This window comes from Pipistrellus kuhlii, unplaced genomic scaffold (genome assembly GCF_014108245.1).
Source record: "Pipistrellus kuhlii isolate mPipKuh1 unplaced genomic scaffold, mPipKuh1.p scaffold_m20_p_3, whole genome shotgun sequence".
Taxonomy (NCBI): domain Eukaryota; kingdom Metazoa; phylum Chordata; class Mammalia; order Chiroptera; family Vespertilionidae; genus Pipistrellus; species Pipistrellus kuhlii.
Window position 1 is genome coordinate 166,734,212 of NW_023425529.1, and position 14,384 is coordinate 166,748,595.

Genomic DNA, 14,384 nt, shown 5'->3' on the forward strand with positions numbered 1-14,384 from the left:
CTCAACTCTCTAGCATTTTATTAGTTTCCAGCATGTTTGCAAGCGCTCATCGAAACATGTTAATGATGGCCAGTTTAAATTCTTTGAAGGGTATTTCTAACATCAATGTCAACTTAGTGTTAGTTAATTTTTTGGAGTTACACACATGGACATTCACACACACAGCATATATATAATCAAGTAAAATTTATATTTACCTTATTTTCTTCACATATAGTGCCATCAGCTACATAGGTATTATCTGGATCTGTGGCTATTGCGCCCTTTTTTGTAGCTGCTGACAGACATACATGGCCATTAAGGTAAGTATATTGAACATCAAAATTTATATTTTCCACTATACGTGTATGTGTCCATTCACAAACTATCTTTGCACAAAGGGTATCCCTGGCAATATAAAACAGAGAAAATCCCCCATATGTCACTTTGGGATGCAATTTATTAGGTAAATAATGATTTAAAATATGTGAATAATTCAAAACGTTCTCAGAACATAACACCAAAGCCACTCAGAGCATGCACCATATTATTAAGTGCAACTTATAAATTCATCCATATGTACTAAATTCATCTCTCTCACTTGAATTAAGTGACTCATTGCAGAAAACACATACACACAAACACATACATGCATTTGGAAAATGGATAGGTTTTAAAATACACACATAAAATTACAATGTTTCGAAGGACAGTTTCCAAAGTCATCTGATAGAGAATTCACTTCTTCTGCACATAGGTATGTTCCACCTTTAGCAACTGAAAATAAAAAGTTCCAGTTACTCATCTTATAAAAATTAAAATTAAAGTGTGGTACATTAATACGGAGACATTTAGACAGCAGCAAAATCCAATCAATGACATATACTACAAGTATTTGATGTCTCCTACTGGCTCTTCCAGAATGAGAAACACTCCCAAAAAATACCCACGGGAGAAGAGAAAATGTGGCATTGTCTTTCAGAAATGACTTAAAGTCACTCGTTTACTTTCTGATACACAATTCTAATAATCTATTCCCTGTATACCAATCACATGAAATTTATCTACTGTCTTATTCTCTTTGTCTTATATTTACTGAGCTCATTTTGTTCTTGACATAATTCAAAGAACAAATTGGATTTGCAATTTTATTTTCAAATTTGGATTTAAATAAATAATATATTTTTGTGGCTTTTATGGTGAGTTTCTGACTTTAGAAAAACACCATTCCAAAATGAACCCTGAAAAACACACGCAGCTATTACATTTTCCAAATAACTCCACACACTGTCTACTTGGATCTCGACATATCCCTTTATAGCAAAAGGCGGTTTTATTGTTACATGGTTCTAAATCAATAGATTTCATGTCTGGCACACAATACTCAGATGTTCCGGTGCAAAATTCTGTAAAATCACATGGATCAATGCTTTTCCGACATATACGTCCTCTTGGGAGAAACTGTGAGAAAAAAAATGGGGGTAGGGGGACAGGAGTAATACATTTTATTCAAATGACTTGAATTGATTCCCACATGGCAATGAATCAAGTCTTACCACACTACTCCAAGTGAGGTATTATTATCTGCTATTATAATTTACATAAACTGTCATTATTAGTTAAGAATCATCAGAGGTTAAATGAAATATCAAAGATCACATACTACTCAGTACTAGAGTGGGAGCAGTATAACTCACATTCTTGACTGATACTATTGACATTAAGCACCGCCACTGTGCATAGTATCCACTGAGCAGGACACCCTACTTTTGAAATAATTTATTCTATGCTAACCTATCATGAAGTTTAATTGAACATGAACATAACAGCACGAGATCATGTTCTCACACCCAACACCAAATTCAGAAGTAAGTATGTATGTGGTGTTCTGAAAGAAGCAGAAATGTTAAAATCATAAGTCAGCATTTTTTTTTTTTTCCATCTGAAAATGTTTCATTGACTTTAAAGTAGTGTTGAGCTCTCTCATTGTTTCTACTAATTTCAAATGAGAGAACAATGGTAAATTAAAAGTGGATTTTAGTGACAGAGTAAGGGGCGGGAGGAGGCTGTTACCAAAGCAGAGGTTCTAGGATGAAGTCTTTCCAAGGGTGTAGCTCAGGTTTCATTATTGAACCTAACTGTTTGAAACAAAGAGCACTGATGATTTCTTCCATAAATATATAAATATATATATTAGAGGCCTGGTGCACAAAATTTGTGCACGGAGGAGGGAGGGTATCCCTCAGCCAAGCCTGCACCCTCTCCAATCTGATATCCCTGTCACAATCCAGGACTGCTAGCTCCCAACCACTTGCCTACCTGATTGCCCCTAACCACTACCCTGCCACCCCGATCAACACCTAAATTCTCCCCTTCCAGCTCAATTGCCCCTAATTGCCCTCTCCTGCTGGCCTGGTCACCCCTAACTGTCCTCCCCTAGCAGCCCAATTGCTGCTAACTGCCTAGTCATCCCTATCTGTCCTCCCTTGCTGGCATGGTCAACTCTAGCTTCCCTCTCATTCAGGCCTAGATGCCTGCAACTGCACTCCCCTGCTGGCCTTGTTACCCTAATTGCCTTCCCCTGTAGGCTTGGTCACCCCTAACTGCCCTTCTCTGCTGGCCTGCTTTCCCCCAACTACCGTTCCCTGCAGGCCTGGTCCCCCACATCTGCTCTGCCCTACAGGCCAAGTCCCCCTGAACTGCCTTTCTCGGCTGGCTCAGTCACACATAACTGCCCTCCTCTGCTGGCCTGGTTTCCCCTAACTGCTCTCCCCTGCAGGCCTGGCTGCCCTCACATGCCCTTCCCTGCAAGCCTCATCCTCCTACTGCTTTCCTCTGCTGGCCCAGTCACCCCTAACTGCCCTCCCCTGCTGGCCTGATCACCCACCACTGCCCACCCCTGCTGGCCATCTTGTGGCAGCCATCTTGTGTCCACATGGGGGTGGCCATCTTGTGTGTTGGACTGATGGTCAATTTGTGTATTACTTCTTTATTATATAGGATTATTTAGGATTATAGAAACAAATAGTTTTGTAAAGTATCAACCAAAAATGTAAAAAGATTAAGTGAGAACATTGTGTTTGTAACTCTGATTTAGATTCTATTACATTTTTAGCTACTTAAATAAAATTATAAATCTACTTAAAAGTTCTAGAGAACTAAATCACAAAGAACCCAAATGTCCATCAATTTTCACCTCAATTTTTAAAAAGGATCTAGTTAGTGAAAGCATTCATAGTTGTAATGCTATGGTTATACTAAATATTGCTTCAAGATCAATAGAAAATATCTAATATCAAGGTATATATTTGTTTTTCAACTTTGGGTTCTTGGGACTAACTAGACTCCGGAAATTCTGTCCTAATCCAGATAGTAGTCTTAATCATGTTTCTAAAATATGGCTGAATAGATATCATTTTAATTTTAAGAAATTTTTCTTTCAGGCCATACCCCACCTCTACCAAGAGAGATTATGAATTTTGAATCAGCTCTGACTAGGGATGATAATCAGAACACTTCTTCATAGACACAGGGAATGGAACAGTGGAGGAAATTTAATCTAGAAGGATAAGTCACGGTTTCTTCTATTACCAAGCATAGAGACAGATGTTGGGAAAGAAAGGATCTCTCTACTCTTCTGAAATATTGTACTGTGGACTAGACAACCAGGAAGCACAATGAGCTATCTCTGTTACACATGCAGAAATCGTGTTTGAGAATTATCAACAAATTTGCAAAGATATGCAATAGATATATAGGATAAGAATTGCATTGTTCCTGTTTGAAATATTCCCCTGAGCACTAAGTAATACTCATCTTTACCTAAGCTTCATAAGTATTTGTTTGTTTTCTTTTGCTTGGCCATTATCAAGATACAACTTTTGTGACACCAAGGTTGGGCCTAGGCAGTATTATCATAATTGAAATAAGCCAGTCAGAGAAAGACTAATACCATATGGTTTCACATATTTGCATGTGAAATCTAATGAACAAGTTAAAGAAACAAACAAAATAGAAACAGACTCATAAATACAGACTGACAGCTGTCAGTCAGAGGGGAGAGGGCTGGGCACTGGGTAGAAAAAGTGAAGGGATTAAACAGTACAAATTGGTATCTGCAGAATAGCCAGAGAGATTCAGTTTGCAGCATGGGAAATACAGTAAAAAATGTCGAGAAAACTGGGTAGGTGGATGGGTCACAGGGAGTCCACTCTGTGAAGTGCATGGTTATCTGACCACTTTGCTCTACATCCGAAACTGGTGATGAATGAAATTAAATTTAAATTCTGATTGATTTCTCCATATAAACTCCTAATATGCAAATAGACTGAACTGCAGAACAACCAGACAATTGAACCAGTCGCTATGATATGCGCTGACCACCAGGGATGATTCACAAAACATGGTTGGTGTCCACCACAGCGGGATTGTCGAGCAGTCGGGCTGGGACACCATACCAGGTGAGGGGCCAGTTGCTGTCATTGAAGCAAACCTCTGGTAATTACTGAAAATTCTTTGTATCCAGGCACCACACTCCCACCCAGCAACCACACTTGCTGTCCACACCGGACCCCCTCACACCCACTGCCAGTGCAGGAGCCTTCACTCACTCCAACTTCTGGTGCCAGGCCTTCTCACACCGGCTGCCAGTGCCAAAGCTGCTGTCAACCAGCCCCACTATTTCCACACCACCTTCCCATGTGCTGATCAAGCTGAGCCAGCATGATCAGCACATGGGAGTGGAATTGCCAGCAGACAGGGGACTGGGCTGGAGCGCAGAGGATGGGCTGAGACCCACCCCTGTGCCCACTGCAGCCTTGGGCTCCAAAGTTTTTTTCAAGGTGCACATATTCCTGCACTGGACCCCTAGTAATAGAATAAAATCTAAAGTACTAAGTGTTGGTTATGGTTTGATTTATTTTCATCATAAAATAAATTCCAGAATATGTTGATAGTTTTCTTTTTTAACCACTATTTAGAAAATAAAAGAACTCTTGAGTTTATTCTTCTAAAAAGTAAAGTCATTTAATGGCAAAAGATATTTTAGTCTCTTGGTATTTAAATAACAAAAGCTGTGTATCAAGAAGTTTTCACCTTTGTGGTTCCACTATAACATCAAAATTATACTATATCTAAGGAGTGAAAAAAATAGTATTAGAAGCAAGCTTTATTTCAAATTGTTACAAAGCTTCAATCTAAAGTCCACATATAGATACAATGCACATAACGTTAAAAATTTCACTGATAAAGTATATATAAGAAATTCATAATAATCATTTTATGCAATTAAAAAAAAAGATACAACTGACCACTACATAATGTATATTTAAGAGTGCCAATTAAATTTTTTTTAATTGCAGTGCAGATAGGAATGTGTGTGTACTGGTTAGAAACAAGTTATTCATTGCTATTTTTCAGTAAAACAGCTGGTTAAATTATTGTCTGCCATATCTTTGCACTTAGATTTGTTTCTATCTAAATAGAAAAGTCATTTATAAAATATTAGATAAAATTGCTAAATTTTGAAAATGCATTGGTATAAATTAGCCTACTTGAAATTAGAAGAGAAGAAAATGGGAAGACTTTTACACTTATGGCCAATAAAGGAGAGCAGTCTTAAATGAGAGCAAAAGCAAAGCTCTATTTACTAACACACATAAAATTAATGTGAACGAAGAAAGTACTTTTAGCTATTGCCCTAAAGCTCTCCATGGCAACTTGTACTGTGAATTTTCACTCAACCAAATGTAGTGATTATCTTTATTTTAAAGAACTTGGGATGTAGGTCAATGGCAATGGACTGTCTAGAAAAGCTATATTGCACTGGTTTGGAGATAAAGGTCAAGATGAGAGCTCTAATGAAAAGAAAAGCAACAAGATTTACTGCTAAGAAGTAGAAGCCCCGCCTCTCTACTCATGTGCCTTAAATATAACTGATCATTGGCTCTAATTACTAGCCCACAGAGTGAAAATGAACACATATAGAACAAAGCAGAATAATGTTGTGAGATATTGCATTGAAACAGAAAATATCTCTCTTGAACCCACTTTTATATTTGTCATAGACTCCCGAAAGGGACACTAAATGAGATGCTATATGATGCAAATCACAGAAGACAAACCCTAACCAATTTCCACTCAGATGTGGCTCCAGAGAAAAACATGAATGGAAAACTTCCCAAGGAAGTCAGTTTAATCCTCCACTTCTAGACTAGGAGTCCTTGACCAAGACAAACTTCACTGTTTTATATGCTACATATTCTACATGGATTCCTTTTTCTAGTATTTTCAAAATCAGATTTTTAAAAGTACTGTCTTCTATTGGAGCATTGCATGTCAACTGTGTGTTAGCTGCTCATTTTTAATTTTGTCATAAATTGTTTCATGATAAAGAGTTTCACTTAGGCAGCACCACCAGGAATTCATCCCACCCAAATAATCTGGAATTGATATTTAGTGCAGTAGCTAGATGGATCTTGAGTAGAAATTGAAAAAATACAGTGAGTAGTGGAGCTAAATAGTATGGAGAAAAAGACCTAAAGACATCATCTAAATTCTAAAACCAACAGTGTGTGAATAGGGTACAAAAAGTAGCATAGGTGAAAGATGTGTACAAACAAGTTTTTTAAAAACTAAAGTAGAAAGAATGCACAAGAACACAACAATTTCATGAGGTAAAGAAGTTATAATTAGAAAGCTTACCCGACAAGTTTTTTTGTCACAGCATGGTCCATTGCCACATTCTGCAGTTTCAGTAAGTGTACAATTTTCAACATGACAGCATTTTTTAAAAGCACAGTCCTGAAAGTAAATACAATCAAATTAAATAATTAGAATTTGCTATCAAATAGATAATTTTATTTGTCAAAATAAACTAATGTTTGTCTCTAAATTAAATACAATTACACTATAATTTTTACTTCTGTATTTACTTACAGTACTGCTTCCTTTGAAATTATATTTTCAGTATAGAAGACAATGGTAATACATTATGCACAATTCCATGCTCAAGAAATTGAACTGGAATTTTGCTCAACTTGTTACCTGCTGAAGCAGCAAGTAAAAGATTAGCAATGCCTGAAAACCAGGGCTGCTCAAAAAGAATCATGATCAACATCAACAACCTCATGCATGAAATAAATGAATTAATAAAATTGTACAAGATGCTACATGAGGTAGAAAAGGAAGCCCAATCTGAAGCAGCAGCAAAAGGTATTGATCCCACAGAAGTAACAATGGCAATTAAATATGATCATAACAGTGATCCAGGCAGATATAATTCTCCCCATGTAACTGAGGTTGCTGTCATATTCAGAAACAAAGATGGAGAACATCCTTTTGAAAGGGACTTGCCCATTCATGGTAAATCCAATCCCAATAATCTGAATGCCACTAAAATGAAACAAATCAGTATTCTGTATCCTATATTAGATGCAATGACATTTCCTATTCTTTTTCCACATGGTGAAAAAGGCTGGGGAACAGATATTGCATTCAGACTCAGAGACAATAGTGTACTCAACAATAATACTATTACACTAAATGTAAGGACACGAGACACATAAATGTAGTATTGTGGATTTCATCTCTTTGCAGGACACGTTCAATCTTATTTTAAATGCAGGAAAATTAACTCAACAGTTTCTCTTGGATTTATATTTAAAAATGGAGGCCAATTGAATAAATTTCATCAAAGCAAATCAATCTAAGCTGAGAGTTGAAAAATATAGTGGTTTGATGGATTATCTCAAATCTAGATGTGAAAATGACAATGTGACAATTGGTAAAATGATAATACTTCCATCATCTTTTGAGGCTAGTCCCAGAAATATGCAGCACCAATATCATATGCTATGACAATTGTAACAAAGTATGGCGATCCTGACTTATTCATAACCACGACATGCAACTCCAAATAGGGAAATATTAGAAACAATTTACAATGCTGATAAAAAATTAAAAACAGACCTGATTTGGTAGCCAGAGTTTTTAATATTAAGCTGAATGCTCTTTTAAATCACATATATAAATTCAATTTATTTGGCAAAATAATAACTAAAATTCTTATCATTGAATTTTAGAAATGCAGACTGCCTCATACCCACATATTATTGATATTATATAGTGAATCCAAATTATAAACAGAAGATGACATTGACCATATAGTTAAAACAGAAATTCCAGATGAAGACCAGTGTTCTTGACTTTTTCAAATTGTAAAATCAAGTATGGTACATGGGCCATGTGGAATACAAAATCCAAATAGTCCATGTATGGAAAATAAAAATGATCAAAGGGATATCCAAAGGAATTTCAAAATGCAATGATTGGAAATGTTGATGGGTATCTCAAGTAGAAATGAAGATCTAGTAGTACCATTTCTATTGGAAATAAAGTTGTCAAAAACACTTGAATAACCCATATTTGTGCCTCAGATATAACTGCCATATAAATGTTGAAGTCTGTGATATTAAAAGTGTCAGATATTTATTTAAATATATCTATAAAGGGCATTACTGTGCAAACATTCAAATTTCTGAAAAAAGTATTATCAATCATGATGAAGTACAGGACTTCATTAAGTATAAGTATGTGAGTGCTCCTGAGGCTGTTTGGAGACTTTTTGCAATGCAAATGCATGATCAATCTCATGCAATCACAACATTAGCTATTCATTTGTCAAATGACCAGAATTTATATATTCACACTGATGATTTTGCTGAAGTTATAGATAGGGCTAAAAGGCATAACTCAACTTTGATGGCTTGGTTCTTATTGAATAAAAAAGATTCCGATGCACGTAATTATTATTGGGAGATTCCACAGTATTATCCTAGCTAATAAAAGAGTAATATGGAAACTGACTATCACTCCAGCACACAAAATGGCCGCTCCCGTGTGATCAAACATGGCCACCCCAAACAAGATGGCTGACAGGGAAGGATAGTTGGGAGAGACCAGGCCTGCAAGGGAGGGTAGTCGGGGGTGATTAGGCCATCAGGGGGAGGGCATGTAGGGGTGACTGGGCTGTCAGAGGAGGGCCATTGAGAGCAACCAGGCCTGAAGGAGAGGGCAGTGGGAGGGATCCAGGCTTGCAGGAGAGGGAAGTTAGGGGGAACCAGGCCAGCAGGGGAGAGCAGTTAGAGGCAACCAGGCCTGCAGGGAAGGGCCATTGAGAGCATCAAAACCTGCAGGGCAGGACAGTTAGGGGTGACCAGGCTGGCAGATGAGGGCTGTTAAGGGTGAAGGTGAGGGCTGTTAGAGTGACTAGGCTGTCAGGGGAGCATTTAAGCATCGATCAGACTGGCAGACAGAGTGGTTAGGGGCAATCAGTCAGGCAGGTAAGTGGTTTGGAGCCAGCAGTCCTGGATTGTGAGAGGGGTGTCTGACTTCCCATTTAGACCCATCCAGGATCAGGCCTAAATGGGCAGTCAGACACCCCTCAAGGGGTCCCAGACTGGAGAGATTGCAGACTGGGCTGAGGGACACCCCTGCCCCCAAGCATGAATTTCATGCACTGGGCCTCTAATCTTAATTATAAAATCCCAGGATTGTAACAACCTATCACAACCAAAGGGTGACCAACCAGAAGTCAATGCTATGTTGCCATGCAGGGCGGGGTTCAGTCCCTGGTGGGAATCAGTCATGTCATGCTGGTGGGAGCCAGTCCCAGGCAGGAGTCAGTCAGGGTGGGAGTCAGTCCCGGGAAGGAGCCAAGGCACAGGGGTGTGAGTCCAGGGCAGGAGTTAGGGTGGGAGTCAGTCCCAGGCAGGAGCCAGTCCCACGGGGGTGCCAGTTCCAGGCAGGAGCCAGTCCCAAGCAGGAGTCACAGTGGGAGCCAGTACCAGGCAGGAGCCAGTGGTGTTGTTTGGGTAGGGGGGAAACCCTGGCGGGAATCAGTCAGGGTGGGAGTCAGTCAGGGTGGGTGGCTGTAAGGACGGGAGACAGTCAGGGCAGGAGTCAGTCAGGGCAGGAGTGAATTCCAGTCCCAGTTGCACCACGTGGGAGTCAGTCCCTGGAAGGAGCCAGTCCAGGGGCGGTGGCGAGGGGAAGTGGGGAGTGGACAGTCTCAGGACAAGCCAGTCCTGGGAGGGAGTCGGTCAGGGCGGGAGTCAGTCAGGGTGGAAGTCAGTCCTGGATCATGAAAAGAGAAACATTAAGAAATAGAAATAAGACAGACCTATACTTCAACATGAGGAGATATTGGCAGAAGAATAGCAGGGAGCCAGAACTCCCACCATCTCATAAAGATAATGAATACTTATGCCACTCCACTCCCCACCCATCACACACACCTACAAACCTTGGGCCAAGTGGGGAATCTGGACCCCTATTCTATTCTTGAAATAATGAGGTGACATCTCACCGTTCTTTTACTAGGGCAGTATCAAAGCAAAGCCAGATAAAACAGGGCTGAAAAATATTCATAGTTCCATAATAGTCAACATTTCTAGGATTCAATTATAAAACTATTTATACAAAGAAGCAGAAAGATGTAGAATTGAATATAAAAAGATAATAGATACTAACACTGACATAGTAGAGATGAAGAGTTATTTGATAATAAGTTTAAAGCAGCCATCAAAACAATCTTTAGCCAAAACCGGTTTGGCTTAGTGGTATAGCATCAGTCTATGGACTGAAAGGTCCCAGGTTCAGTTCCAGTCAAGGGCATGTACATTGGTTGTGGGCACATCCCCGGTGGAGAGTGTGCAAGAGACAGCTGGTCGATGTTTCTCTCTCATCGACATTTCTAGCTCTCTTTCCCTTTCTCCTCTCTGTAAAAAATCAATAAAAATATATTTAAAAAACAACAACAATCTTTACATGAGTGATTTTGAACATCCTTAAATGGGGTGGGGGTGGAGCAGTTACAGCAAGTAAATAAGAAGTCTCAGCAAAGAAAATGAAGCTATAAAGAAGAAACAAATGAAAAGTATAGTACAGAAGATTATAATAACTGAAATAAATAACTCAGTGAATAGGCTCAAAGCAGAGTGGATGGGACAGAGGAAACACTCAGGGACCTAGAAAATATAACAATAAAAATATCCAAGGAGCATAGGGAGAACATGGGCTTGAAAACAACAGGAAAAGATCAGAACCATAGTAACCAGTAGAGTCATAACAACAATAATAAAAGAAAGAATGAAGGAGGAAGGAAGGAAGGAAGGAAGGAAGGAAGGAAGGAAGGAAGGAAGGAAGGAAGGAAGGAAGGAAGGAAGGAAGGAAGGAAAGAAGGAAGGGAGGGAAGAAACTACAACATTTGGAGTCCAGGAAGAAATTAAGGAGATGGAGCTGAAAGAGTACTTGAAGAAATAATGGCTTAAAACTCTTCTAATTGGTAAAAAGACAGAAATCCTCAATTTTAAGAAGGTGAGCAAAGATAAGATGAGATAAACCCAAAGATATCAACACCCACATCATAGTCAGACTTCTGGAAAATAAAAATAAAAACAAAAACAAAAATATCTTGAAAGTTCTGAATGACAAATAATACTTTATAAGGAAAAAAAGTAATTCTCATGACAATAGGTTTTCCCTTAGAAACCATAAAGTCTAAAAATAAAAGAATTGTCAACAGAGTCCTATTTCCAATGAAAATATCCTTCAGCAATATAGAGAAAATCAAGGCATCTCAGGTAGTGAAAACACAAATATAAACAAGAATTGATAAAGAATAATATCCAAATGTCAAAAAAATATGAAATATATTCAAAATCATCTATCCAGGTAAAGTCAAACTTATTCCCACATTACTTACTTACCAGGATAGCTAAAATTAAATAGGTTTATGATATTAATTATTGGCAAGTATCTTCGGGATCTGGAACTCTCATTCACTGCAGGTGGTTGTATAACTTGATAAAAAGGATGCAAAACTGTATCTACTAAATCTAAACATATAACTACAGCATGAGTCATTTAAATTTATTACTTTTATATATCCAAAATAAATGAGCATATAGGTCCGCAAAATCATATGAGAAAGGATGTCTAGCATACCTTTATTGATAATATTTTAAAATTAGAAACAACTTACAAATCTGCCTAGAGGAAAATGAAAGAAAGGTAGTAAATTCAAATAATATAATACTACACACCTACAGAAAAAGAATAAAATCCTGGTATGAAGAATAATATGAGTTAATTTCACAGATATTATACTGAGCAAAAGAAGTGAAACACAAATGAGAATACATCATATAAATCCACTGATATGAATTTCATGAACTGACGGCACTATCAATGATTATGAAGGTCAGAAAATTAAGAAATTCTGAGGGTAGTAGTCAGAAAGGGGAATGAAAGAAACTTCTAAAATCTTGAGAAAGATTCTAATTCTTACATTGGTTGTTACTTATGTAAATTAGTTGATTTCTACATTTAAGTTTCATGCACAGGTGGAGTTAAATATAAGTGTTTTCTAGCACTGAAAGTCACTTATTATTTGAGCTTGGTTTCTTCAACTTTCAGAGTAAATGCTAATCTCCATTATGTCATAATACCATCTGAAGCTAAATAGTGCCATCAAGATCTAATTCTACACCTCAGTAACCCTGAAAAATGAAATAGGATTTATCCTAATTAAGAGCTCTGAAGAAATCATGCTACCAATTCAATATAATTCACCAAATATTCTGCATAACATATCATCTCAATAGAGTACCATTTATGATTCAATAATTGGAATTTAAAAGGAAGTAAAAGAGTAGGACTTTTGTTATTCTCATAGTTTGTGGACCCAGTAGTAATTCTGATAAACTATTGTAAAAATAAGTATTTACTTTTTCTACAAATATTTAAATTGTTTTGGAAATACCAAAAGACTATGAAATTTAGCCTAAACATACTTCAATATATTCTTATTGTTAATTTTAGAGAGGAAGGGACAGGGAGAGAAAGATAGAAACATCAATAATGAGAATTATTGATCAGTTTCTTTCTGCATACCCCACACTGGGGATCTATCCTGCAACTCCAGCATGTGCCCTGACCAGGAATCGAACTGTGATTTCTTGGTTCATAGGTTGGTGCTCAACCACTGAGAAACACCAAACAGGCAGCCTAAACATACTTTTAAAAGTGACTGTCATATATTGGAAAATGAGACATTGAAGTATTGTGTAATCCTATATAATAAAAGGCTAATATGCAAATTGGCCAAGCAGCAGAATGACCTGGCACTATGCCATGCACTGACCACCAGGGGACAGATACTCAATGCAGGAGCTTCCCCTGGTGGTCAGTGTGCTCCCACAGGGGGAATGCCGCTCAGCCAGAGGGCTCAGTGCTGGCAAGTGCAGTGGTCGTAGCAGGAGCTTCTCCCATGTAAAGCGGGCTTAAGCCATTAGTTGGACATCCACCAAGGGCTCCTGGACTGTGACAGGGCATAGGCCAAGCTCAGAACCCTTCTCCCACTAAATGCACAAATTTCATGCACTGGGCCACTAGTGTTTAATAATTATTTTGTGGACAAAACGCCATAAGGGTGAAAACAAAGTATTAGGTAGACTGTTCACTGTGAGCTTTAGACAACCAGAATGATATTACCTTAGACTTTTGCTTCTGCATGGAAAGGTGCAATAAGTTTTGATTATCTGTAAACTGTAGGAAGCATAATTTATGATACAGTTTGTGAAGCTGCTAAACACGGAGGATTATTCTTGACGACAATATATGGAAAGATACGATTGGCATTGCAATCATCCTTAATATGCCCAAACAACTAGAGCAACTTTTTGTATACATATGTGTGTTTGGATGTCCTTGTGCTACAGAAAAATTATGAGATGATAATAAATCTAATTTTATTGAAGATTTCTGTTGGAAATTACACCAAAGAGTAGGTGCCTGTGTGAACTGTGAAATGCATGCCCCTAACAAAATTCAAGAGGTATTCACATTGCATGGAATGAAATGTTCACATTTCATACTTCCGGACTATCCTTTATTAATGAATGCAAATACATGTAGTGAATCATACAAGCAACAACAGACAGAAGTTTTGATAAGTCCTCTGAAAAAAGAACAGTTGGCAGACTTTCAGACTTTAACTTCAGCCATCAAAGATAAAACTGTACACCCCAAATGCTTTATCTTGGATGGTCCAGGTGGCAGTGGATAAACATATCTATGAAAAGTTTTAATACATTATATTATAGTTCATGGTGGTACAGTTTACCTACAGCATCTAAACGAATTGCTGCAAAGTTACTTCTTGGTGGAAGAACCTTTCATTCCCAATATAAATTACCAATTCCATTAAATGAAACTTCAATTTCTAGACTCAATATAAATAGTAAAATTGCTAAAACCACTAAAAAGGCCCAACTTCTTATTATTGATGAATACACCATGGCATTCGGTCATGCTACAAACACCATAGACAGGTTACTAAGAGA

General features: G+C 37.9%; 1 protein-coding gene across 1 annotated transcript in view; it reads right to left on the reverse strand.

Moving 5' to 3' along the window:
• Window positions 1-176: 176 nt before the first annotated feature.
• The window catches only part of LOC118729714 (A disintegrin and metallopeptidase domain 3), an 89,771-nt gene continuing 75,563 nt past the window's right edge, over window positions 177-14,384 (reverse strand). Inside the window, exons 13-16 of the mRNA XM_036457139.1 lie at window positions 6,682-6,780; window positions 1,245-1,440; window positions 666-756; window positions 177-387 (exon numbers count right to left, since the gene is read on the reverse strand). Coding sequence (XP_036313032.1) covers window positions 177-387; window positions 666-756; window positions 1,245-1,440; window positions 6,682-6,780 — 597 coding nt within the window. The remainder of the gene's footprint in view (window positions 388-665; window positions 757-1,244; window positions 1,441-6,681; window positions 6,781-14,384) is intronic.